This window comes from Strix uralensis, chromosome 6 (genome assembly GCF_047716275.1).
Source record: "Strix uralensis isolate ZFMK-TIS-50842 chromosome 6, bStrUra1, whole genome shotgun sequence".
NCBI lineage: Eukaryota > Metazoa > Chordata > Aves > Strigiformes > Strigidae > Strix > Strix uralensis.
This window is the reverse complement of record NC_133977.1, coordinates 14771850-14784005: the sequence shown is the minus strand read 5'-3', so window position 1 is coordinate 14784005 and position 12156 is coordinate 14771850. Positions and strand designations below refer to the sequence as shown.

At 37.7% G+C, this 12156-nt stretch overlaps 1 protein-coding gene across 3 annotated transcripts in view; it reads right to left on the bottom strand.

Moving 5' to 3' along the window:
- SPATS2L (spermatogenesis associated serine rich 2 like) overlaps positions 1-12156 on the bottom strand; it is a 155043-nt gene that overhangs the window by 35837 nt on the left and 107050 nt on the right. For all 3 annotated transcript variants that reach the window (XM_074872806.1, XM_074872807.1, XM_074872808.1), the window contains one exon: positions 9497-9558. In XM_074872806.1, coding sequence (XP_074728907.1) covers positions 9497-9535 — 39 coding nt within the window. In that variant the 5' untranslated portion in view covers positions 9536-9558. The remainder of the gene's footprint in view (positions 1-9496; positions 9559-12156) is intronic.

The following is a 12156-nucleotide window of genomic DNA, read 5'->3' as shown; positions in this document are numbered from 1 at the left end:
AACCTCCCCTCTTCTTTCACAATCATGTGGATCATCTCTCTGCTTTCTCAAAATTGCATAATCTCCTTGTGGCAACTGCTTACAGGAAAAATAGTAAAAGGAAATACCTAATGTATTCTAACCGTCTTTAAATATAAGCATGGGAATGTCATATGGCTTCTAGGTCCTTTGCTATGAAAAGTCTGGAAGCCTTAAGAAGCATCTGGAAACAACAAAGTGAGGCCAAGACCACAGGACGGATCAGGCAACTCGCCACACACTGTAGTTTGGAAACTTCTTAAAGACATTAAGAACAACATCTGTGGGGTGGAGAACACTGACATACAAGAACTCAACCAGGCAGACTATGTTTTAGACTACAGAATCTACCAAAGTTTGCACTGTATGGTCTTTGTCAAGAAATTTTTGATTAATAGAAAAACCAGAATCAAAAGCTAAACTGTCCTTCATCCAGCTAGTACTATGATTAAATACAAAAAGGTGATGGACACATTCTAGTTGTGGAGACAACCCAAAAAAAGCAAGATTATGATTTTAGGAAGAATACTTGCCAATACATAGAAAAGAAATTAAGCACATGACCAACATTGTGGACACAGTCCCGTTTTAGTTGGACTATACGAAAATTCAATTTAGGGAGCATTAACGTACTGCAGAGTTCAACAGTTCTACTGCCAAAATCCAACAATATCCTTTGTTGACTGTTGATGAAAATATACATTTGTCTTTCCATTTAGAAAATAAAAAAGTTAAGAAATTTAATGAAAAAATTCCTCAGGAAAAGAACATCAGATTGCAAAGTAAAGCATCCAGGACTTAGGAAATTCCTAATCAGAAGTTGCTTATACCTGCTTAATCTGCTTCCCTTGTGTATGTATGCTGTGATACCCAGAATACCTACAAGTTGTTAGTGTTTCTGCTTTCCAGATTTTTGCAGTGACTTATGTGGGGTAAGATAGATGAAAACTAAAATTTGCAACCAGAAGGATATGTCAATATTAAGAAAAAAATAATATATAGACACTGTTCTTTTCATAAACAGCAAAAGCAGATATAAACCCGTAATTCCAACTAAGGAGAAATCCCAAAAGGTTTTGTTCTGAAACAAAATATTTTGTCTTAAAAGTTTTTAGGAACAAAATGGAATAAAGTTACCATATTTTTTTCTGGAATTTTCAAAGACAGACAGATCCGTGTACTAGACAGATCTGTGTACCAGACATCAGGTCTCCAACGTATACACTGTTTGGCTGATGTTTTCATCCAGAATACACTGAAACTATAGTACACAGCCAATGAAAAAGTCAGTGATTTCTGGACATCCAGAAATTACTGACAAATGGCTACAAGTCTCAAACTGTGACCTGACAGTGTATCTGGGAGGAGCACAAGGTGTGTTGAGGGAGACTAGGCCATATGACAGCTTTCGCCTAGAAATGCAAATTTCAAGGTCCCTGATTGTCTACCTCTTAGGCTTTTCATCCTGGTTTGAAGACTATATATAGATTTCTATCTCTGATGCTCAGGTCTGTCCCCACATGCAAAACATGTCCCATGTATTTCTGGAAAGCACATAGTGATACCAAAGAAAAAGCCAAAGGGAAGGGTGCACAACCTTCCTGACAACGTAAGCCTAAACAAATGTACTTCTACAGCTGAAGGTCATAAGAGGTGTATCATAGACTGTGATGAAAGAAGACACACCAAAGCTCCAGGAACACTTCACAAATACAAGACGACAAGCAGGAGGCATGTTAAAGGGCTGGATGTGAGCTAGATCTAGGCAGCCCAGGTATGCTGGCTCCCTTCTGGTTCACCTACTAGTTCAGGTGATAAGTCAGCCCTATTGCTAGTATAGCTATATCCTCAACTGATTACAAGTCTCCAGCTGCTTGAGAGAAGTCAGTGATTTACCAATCCAGAAAATTATATAGAGTTCATTTTTATTAAAGCTATGATAAGGTGATTCCAGGGCAGGAGATAATTCCCAACTTTATCTCCCTAAAGAGTCCTCAAACTTACCAAGATATCCATCTTCTCATCATGTAAGCAACAGATTATGGAACTAGAATAATCCAATATCATATCACTTTTCATCACCAAATTCCTTAAAAAAAATATTTAACACCCTAAAAGATGAAAAAGAGTACAAGAGCCAAAGAATCTCCTAACATGCAGTGATACTGCACTAATACCCAACAGTCTGCAAGAACAAACTCAAGGCAGTCTACTTTATTAATTTCCATGTATGTGGGAGAAAACAGTTTTTCCTACTTGCCGAAAACCTGATCATAGGAAGAACGTTTACCAGACAGACTACAGGGAAGTCAACTATTTTAACGATTTTGTGAATCATCCAGTCTTTAACCAGTGTGGATTTCCAGTGAATGTCTGTCATCATCTGGATGCTAGACAAGCATTCCGGGACACAACAGAATTCAGTAACATACCTTCTGAACCACAGATAATTGTGCTGTTAATGTCAGCATTAGTCGAGAAGCTGTCACTGACAGTAGTTAAATCCTTGGGCTTTCCTTCCTGTAGCCTGACCAGAAAGCACATTTCTTTGTTTACTACTAAGGCAACTTGCTCAGAATTTCAGCTTACAAAAGCTACTTTAAAGTAATCACAGATCTTGAAAACAAATGTGTACACTCAAGAACATAGAAGGCAGAACCCATGTCCACCTCCATTCAAACCCATGATCCAGAGACCTACTTTAAAGCATGCATTTAATTCTGTGGACCTAGCTATTCTTTGGGATAAGGCTAAAGTTAGTTCAAAGTTTAGAGGACTTTTAACCACTTTTCTGAGCTGAAGTCTTAAGCACAGATTTAGCTTGAAATGCTTGCTCAAGCCCTGTTAAGTTGCTGCAATTGGAGCCAGGTTGTGTCTCATCAGGACCAGAATTCCACAGTCAAGAGATCATTTTTATCAGTCTCTTACACAAATTGCTGAGGACTGCCCAGAAGCGATATCAAAATTAAAAAAGGTTCCAAGTCCCCTCAGATAAGCTGTTTCAACCCCAAAATAAAATCCCCAAGGTCTGATCAGATATACTTGACACTATTTTTCTGAGAATTACTGTTAAACTATAGGCACTCTCATTTAGGGCAAATTTTTGGCTCACCTGAGAAAAAGTAATAAATTCAGTAACAGATTACTTCTGAGGGGCATAGCACACAAAAGAGGATGACACTGAAATTCTAACCTCTCATGGTATCTTACTCAAAGTTCTCATGAACACCCATCTCATGAGACTTTCTCCATAAGTCAAGTTCAAAAAGATAAACAGCCTGGCTGAAAGTTGTGACAGCAGATTACCTACTCCCCACCCAGAACCAAGCTGACATTGCTGTGTATTCCTCGGAGTCCTTTAGGTTCTCTGTCAAGTTTCAAACGGTTCCCAGGCAACTGTAACAACATGGAATCAACTGCTGCCTGTTTGCTGCTCTACTCCATCTGCTCCCCCTTGGCATCATCTCAAAGAGGATGTTTCTGGTGAATAAGTAACACATCCGGGGTTCAGAGAATTTCTTTATATATTTCTGACATAGTGACAAATTAAACTCTTTGTTGAAAGCTCACAGCTGTTCTGAAACCCCTGAACACAGCTGCTCTAATCCCCTTGAAGTAAGTTACTATTGTGGTCATTTACTCAGTCCAAAATATTCTTACTTACGCTTGGTTAGGAACACTAACACAGATCCACCTTCACTTTGTACTAAACATTAAGATCAACAGATTTTTCTCTAAGTCAGGAGTTAAATTCATTTAGATGTCTGGTTATCAATGAACACACAGACATTTTCCTACTTTATTTTTACTGCAAGTCAATACCAAATCTTTATGTACACATATGCACCATATCTACTCACTGCAATTGAGGACAGGTAGCAGTGTAGGTCACATTCAACTAGATTGCAACTCCAATTGGAGTTGACCCAAATCCTGCAAGAGGAGCAGGGAAGGAGGGCTGTCTGCAGAACTCTGCTTGTTTCTATCATCTAGGAATTTAGCATTAGCAGATGTCCTGGCTACATTAAGCAGGAAAATGCATTTTTTAAACACTTCATGGAAGAATTTTTTAAGGTTTTGTAAACTCCTACACAAACATATTTTGTAAATAAAATTTGACTTTGCTGCATTAAGAGCCTATTTCTTACATTCGAGACATTTTTCCAGAAGCTTTACTGAGTTCGTGACACACTGAACAAGTGTTGTTAACATTCCCTTTGAGCAAAACAGCAGCTTTGATCAGGTTTACACCTCTCTTTCCACTACATGACCTGCACACTGATGCCTTCAGATCATTTATCCCCAATAAGCACAAAATTCTACTTGGTGCAGTAAACTACTTTAGGCAATCACCATGGATTTATTCTGTCACCCCTGTCCCCCAAATCTGTAAACTAACTGAACGGAAAAAACAGACATTTCAGGAATTCTGAAAGAACATATTAAAAAGTTTGGCTCAGTAAGAACTGTTATGCTTGAGTAGTGACAGCACTAGAGACCTGAATCTACAATATCCTTAACCCAAGTTAAATGGCTCATCAAGTGACACAAGTGCATTCTGATCAACTTTGCTGGTCTTTGGACTAAGTCCGTCTACTTCAACACATGGGCAAGGAACAGCTGCAAAGGTCAATCATAGATTGGAAACTATCTGCTTTTGTAATGTATGATTTGAAATTCATATACTACTTCCATTCCTTCCACTATGAATCCTACTCTTCCCTTGCATGCTGACTATTGCTTATGAAAACCACAGTTATGGTATAATGTAAACAAAACTGTGAAACTCCCCAAAACACATCTGAGTAAGATTTCCTTCCTGCAGTTTATGGAACAAACCTGTCCATCTGCTCCTACAGCTCTGACACTTGAAAGGACAAATGAAAAAGCAAGCCTTTCAGGAGAACTTCAGCAAAACTTCACTCCTAAGAGAATCCCAAGGGAAGGATTTTCATCTGAATGAATATTTTGCTAATTCCAGCTGACATCAGATCTCACTTGTTCAAACATGTTTAGACACACAATAAAAAAAAGATAGGCTCAACAACAAGTTCTGATGTTTGAACAATTCCCAATATTTCTTTGGATCAAAACCAAAATCAGGTGTCAGAGCTGAATGGCTATCCTGTGGAGTGCCTGATCCTCTGGAGTGCCTCTTCTCTTGTTAAACTAAGATGGCCTAATTGCTGCAGGAGACAACACACTGCTTGTATTCCTCACTCCAATTGCTTCTTCTTTGGAGGCCTTGCCATTCAGAAACTCAGCACCTTTTCTGGTGATGTACTAGGTTAATGCTTGAATACCTCCATTAATTTTATGGAATTATTCTGGATTTCAACCAATGAGTTTGGACAATTTTATCCCTTAATCCAGTGAACTTGTGTGCATATGATCTGAACTATGTATAACTCTCAGTCTCTGAAAATCCTGATACTAGAAAACAAGTCCTTAGCTATACTGTATTTTCAGGCACAGAGATTAGTATAATCAGAGGCAAGAGGGAGAGTGGCATAGTGAAGGAAGACTATAGCAAGGGTCAGGGCAGAGGGAATTATTCTGTGAGAGATCCTGATGGTAAGCTTCTCCTTGTACTAGCTATGCAGACATGTAACGACCCTTGCGGCTGCAGAAATGCAGAACTTGCGTTATTCCAGAAAATCTGTGGGTTATATGCATGAAAATATGGTAATCAGAACAATCCTGGCTCCCCACAAGAGTATCACAGCTGCAGGAGCCTCTGCCAACTATGGAAACTTCCACTAGCCTTCCTGACATCACAGGCCAACATTTATATAAATCTCTCGGGGGAAGGGAAAAAAAAAAGAAAAAATATAGAACAGAATGTTTAACCTACTGACTCTATGAACTATTTCATCTGAAATGCCAAGAATGAATTATACAAGTATCAGTACTACAGTAGCATTCTCTTATGAGTCAAATTAGCAGTAGGGTCTTACAGAGCCTGTGTGTGAGCATAATGCCCAAAATGTCTGCCTCAGCCTCACATCACCTTTGAAACAGCGGCAGATGTCTTATTTCTTTGAATAACTAGAATTTGATCATGGAGAGAACACGAGGAAAGGCCACCATTTAAAAAAAAACAAAACAAAACCAAAACACAAACCAACAAACATTATGCTAAAACTTCATGGCCTCTGTACTACATTTTTGTCACAGAGAAACAATGTTCACTTTAAGGAGAAACTTGTGTTCTACTTTTGCAGAAACTTACAAGAATAAGTATTTGTGTGCAGATGTATACTACTTTGGTTTCATTCAAGTCCTAGCAGGATCAAAATCTTAAATATATTATGATCTGCGAGCACTGAGGTAGAAGAAAGGAAGAACTGGGAAGGAACTGTATTCTATTTTGTTCTTTTTAACAAGGCCTGCTGATCTTTGTGTTGATGGCAATAGATTTGTGGAGCCCAGCAAAAGTAAATAAATTTATAAATCTTGAGTTTGTTTCCCAGAAATACTCTCCCAAATAACATGGATAAAAGTAAACACTAAACTCACTGCTTCAATGTTGTGTAGCATGACCATGTCTTGCTCTACATTTCTTAAGTGAGAAAGGGATTTGATTTTGACTCTTACCAGGGCAACGTAAGTATGTCTGCTTTTCAAATGTGCAGATGAAGTCCTTACATTTTAACAATCTATGTGTAAATATAATTAAAGCCAACTCAGCAGAACATATCTGTTCAACCCTTTCCTTGTAGTTCTAGTGCATTTCTAGTGTAGTTCTAGTGCAACTCAGAGGGTTCTAAAGCTACAGATGCTATGGAGTTACTCAGCTTGTTGCTGACAAAGAGCCACCATATATGAGATGTCAAATGGAGGTTCTATGCCATCGCAATCTCATTTTAAAAACAAGACAGACTTGCCCAGGTGAAATGTCAAACTGAGCACGCTAACTTCTATGTGTGTAAAGTTCATGAGGTTTATGCTGTTCAGCCACTAAGCCTTTATTTAGTAGGTTTGGAATAAAATGTTAATTGCTGTTAAATTAAGTTTTCACTTTGGCACAGGGATTTAGTGGCACTAAATACTGGTGGAAGATACAGGAATAAAGAGAGGAACTATTTATAACCAAGTGTATTGATCCAATTATTTTCCTGCCTGAAAATGTATATGCTCATAAACATTTGATTTTAGATACACTTCCAGCAGATATCAGTCTTGGAATAGCAGATATCTAGTGTGAATAAAAGACAAAAAAGACAAAGGCAAAGACAAAAAAGATAAGCAGATGATTTGTAAAATTCTGCACTTGTAGAACTTGATTGAATAAAAAAAAAAATTAAAGCCACACAGTAAATGGGCAGAACTTCAGTTGATTTACTGAGTTGCATTTTGAGAGTTACCATAATTTACCTTCCATCATTCTGGCACTAGGGGATAGGATTTGATAACTTTCTATTGCAAAATCCATCATGCTACTCAACATTTAAACCCTGTGCTGTTATTAAGGACTAAGGAAGATACTCATCACTGAAATACAGATTCATGTTGACATGCAAATCCTCAAACACAATGAGTGATTCCAGAGTTAACGACAAATATGAGGAAAAACTACTCAAAAGGCAGGCACCTGGGCAGTGCAACAGGTAAGGAATTGTTTCCCATCAGGGGCTATAAACCAAAAAAGTTCTACATCCTTTTGAAAGCAAATAAAGTGAACAAGTAGCAAAAGATGGACACAACAGTCTGAACAGGAACTCATTCCCACCTGAACTACTTAGTATAAATCATCACTTGCTCTGCTGTTTCCTCAGCAGCTTCATCCATGTATTGGTGGGCAGGTAACAGTTTGTAACTATTCTTTCAGGAAACACCATTAGCAATCTGAAACTTGAGGAAACCTAGTTGCAGGCTCTGTAGTTGTCATGGTTCATCAAGTCTTTATTAACCAAATGTGATGTCCAAGCCATTAAGTACTAGTCACGATCAGTTCTTAGAAATACATAACCTGACTGAAAAGTTCATTATTTGCGAACTCAGAAGCAAAACAGCAAGTTAACTAAAAATCTGACTGATGACCTCTAGTTCAAGGCTATTTCTTTTCTTTGTCATGCTGTGGTGATAGAGAATTAAGATGTAATATAACATACTTCTTGTGGCTTTCCAATGCAGGAAAAATCCCATTTACAGTATCTTGCACATACTCCTCAGGCTAAATGATTTTTTCCTTGTTATAGTCCACCTAATTGCAAAACTGAAGTTAGGCAAATCTTTTTCTGCTGAATAATTTTTTCTGTCAGCTCAGGAAAAGAGTTAATCCAAGGAATCATATACAAATTTTTATGCTCTTCCTTTCCATTGACAGGCTTAGAAAGAAGATAGTATTTCACATGCATGATGCTCTGCAGGATGTGTAACCTGTCACAGGCAGGTCTTGTGATAGAGCGGAAGATTACTACCTTCCTCAGTTTCACACTGCCCTCACTGTTCTTTATTACCTTGATATTTAATCAGTCTTGACCCTTTCTCCTTGTGCATCTTTCATGAAGTGAATGGGCCTAATCAGCTTTTCACTGATACCTAGACAAACTTGGGCTCACTGACAGAACTGGATTCTGGCCTTCAACATTTATCACACTGCCTTAAAATGAGTGCCACACTGGGCTTAATAAAGCTGTAAATCAAGGAACCCATTACCCTTCTCTGAATTTCCTAAATGCAAAGCTCCATGTCTCTTCCCAAACATGAAATAGAACAAAACCTCATTTTATAAAAGATGACAATTCAGGCGAATTCTCTAATCTTGGCTTGTTTTAAAACACAACCCTATCATGTTATACTCCTACAGTCTTCCCACTTCTTGCTCTCTCCTTTTCTCCTATTCTTTGACAGATGTCTTGGTTTCCTATTTAGGTTGGTGGGGAATATCTATAGGTTAAATTGTCTCTTCATAATCTGCCTGCTGGTAGACACAGAAGATCTCCTGATCTACCTCATGGTTGTATACTAACTAGCTTTACTGCTTCTGAAAGGGTACTGAGGCTCTAGCACTAGCCAGGATACGGAGAGGACATACTCAAGCACATACAATGCAGTTACAAGTAGGGAAAGAAAGAAAAAAATCTACTCTTCAGGCCATGTAATTTTAAGGAATTGCCTTTAAGTAGTTCAAGTATGCCATTTTTGGTCAGAAAAATTATTTTCTAAAGGGTGCGTTTCTTCAAAGGCTGTATTTCGTACCACAGCAATCATTACAAAGTGCTATTCTCCACAGCATCAGTGTGCACAGGAATCACAAAGGAGTAACATTGTTTCTTTGCAGAAAAGCAAAAATGTTTCTCATCAACCAAGATAAATATACTAATCCTATTAATACCTGCCTGTGTACTTAACTTTATGCACAGAGTCAGTGCATATTAAAAAGTTAAGTACATGAACAGTGTTTGAAGGAGCAGGGATGAAATATGTATGCAAATATCATTTTGGTTTGCACTGTACTGTTACGTGAACCTACCTTTTCCTTGATATTTACAGGAGAATTGATTTCTGCCATCTCTCTTCAGGTGAGAATACTGTCTGTGAAAGGACAAAAAACCAAAAAGATTAATTTGGAAGTTTTAATCCCAATCTGTCAAAGCTACACCTATAAAAACTAATTGCATGTGCTTACCTATAAGCATTAGAGAAATATAAGAATAGTTAATGTCCTGCACAGCAGTGCTCAGTCTTGCCAAAAAGCAAAGCTAGTCCAAATTTCATACTTTCCCCAGATTAGTTCTGCAAACACATTTTAAAAAATGCCTCATAGTTCTGAATCTGGATAGAAGGGTTATCATGCTTTTCCCAGCCATGTTTCTCTGCTCATTATTACTTGATACCTTTGAGGCTTTAAAGAGGCGTACCTTAGACGAACTCAACAGCTTCTGTTTTCTCATTCACCAGCAACCTCAATTTTTGCCAGAAAATTTGTCTGAAGATCCCATCTTAAAAAGCAGCTAAATGTGCCAGGGGGTTAGGCAAGTCCTGCATGGGGTTTTTTGTTGTTGTTGTTTTGTTTTTTTTTTTTTTTTTCTTCCCAGAACCAATTCAGAGGATTTAGCCACACAGCTCCTATTGAAACTAACAGGGTCTGTATAGTTAAATCTCCAAGTCTGCTCTGAAAACAGGCATGTGAATGGAATTTGCATGTGATTAAGAAACCCTGCAATATGCTTTCCAGTTCCATTTATGTGGCTGGGTAAGTGAGAGGCACTGTACCACATGATGAAGAGTTAACACAGGGAAGGGAGTCCAGTTGCCTAATCCTGCTTCCAGCAAAACCATCTGCCTTAGACTTCAGTAAGGAACAGGCTTCATGTCTTCACATTTTAAAATTAAGTTGCACGCACAGAATTACAGCAAAGACTAAGTCAAATGGAATTTGGTCACCAAATTTAACTATTGTACACTGACAAGCAGGTATAGATGTACATAAACGAGAATGAAATTTTAGCTCTTTCCAAGTTTTTAAGTTGAAACACTTCCTCCTTTTCCCCTTTTGAGCCTTTTGTTATGTAGACTGATGTAAGAGTTCCCATAATTCTTTTAAATCTCTTTTAATACACTTAAACAATTCTCCCTTAACTCCTGCTTTGAAACATAGCAGTTCAGGGGAGTTCAAACTCCAGAAATTAAGTGCTTCTATTACAGTATCCACTGATAGTATTTAAATCTTGATATTAATTTTTGTATGCATCCATTTTCTAATTAAAGAGATGAGATTCAAGGAAGCACATTTTCAAAAATAACGTGACTTTATTTGTAGTAAATGGGGAAGACATGATAGGAAGAAGAAAAGGAAATGAATTTTTGAGTTTGGGTCTGATGAAGAGCAGACACTGAATTATGGAAACCTTCAAAAATAAGGTGCCAGAAGGAAAGAGTAACCCTTCCCATTGCCATTTATTAAAAAAATGCTTGAAATGAGTAAGGTTCCTCCTGACATCTCTATTTTACTATACCATGAACAGATATTCTCTATTAAAACTCACATACCTTCTATCTGTCTTTAGTCAGTGGCTCAACCACTTTGCCAAGACACTGAGCTGAAGTCTCACTATGTCTGATAAGACTTCTTCCTGGCAAATGGGCCCTATGTCACTTTGAATGCCTTACTGTCTGGTGGTATCTCAGATCAGAAGGTTCCCCTCCCTGTCCCTCCTTAAATGAAGGATGAAAGAGCTCAAATTCATTTCTTTGTCAAGCCCACCCAATGTCTAAAAACAGAATTATAAAGTGTCTGGACAGAGCGGGGAGGAAGATCATACAGAATATGAGCTTGGGGCAACTCCATTTCCAATATTTAGTGTGCTCCAACAACTAAAGGAAAGTGTTGAGAAATTATTGTAGTCTGTAGTCCCTATGTAACATTTTTATGTACTTCTTGTCTTTTGCTGTCAGCTATTTCTCACGCCAAATGGGCACAGAACATGAGATATAGGTCAAATTTCCCACACAGACTGGAAAACTTAGCTCCAAAATTACTCTGTAAATCTTCATCTCCCTTACTGCTTTTCAGAAAAGCATGCTTCTCCCTAGTGACATCAAAACCATGCTGGACTGATACTGTTTAATAGATAACTGTATGTTAAGGAATCATTAAGGAATTTGACTAGTTTCCCTTTACATCTACTATCTAGCAGCTTTTGTAATGTTACAGACATGATGGAAGCATACCCTCTTGCATACCGATTTAAATACACTTAATCTGATTCAACACCTTATAACAACATTAAAAAAAATTGGAAAAAACTGTTCTTGAGGAACCAACACACAGCACAGAAACAAGTGCAACAAGGATTTTAGCTAATCAATGCTTCTGGCCTTAAAAGTCTATTAATCTATAAAACCCAATAAATAATGGGAAAAGATCTTTGTCATCTGAAACCTTCAGGTTCTGCTTTTTCAGCACATATTTACTAATTTTGTACCAAAACTGTACATTTTAAAACTGCATCTTGTATGAAGCAAATTAATCCCAATAATCATACTATGTGAAAGCCCCACACCTCTCAATATGTTGCTTCAAAGTTACTAGCTAAATAATTCTTCAAATTTAAATTCAATTTACTAATTAAACCCTACTACAGTACTTAGCCAAATTTACTCTTTGTAGCAATGCTATGACTCAGTTTA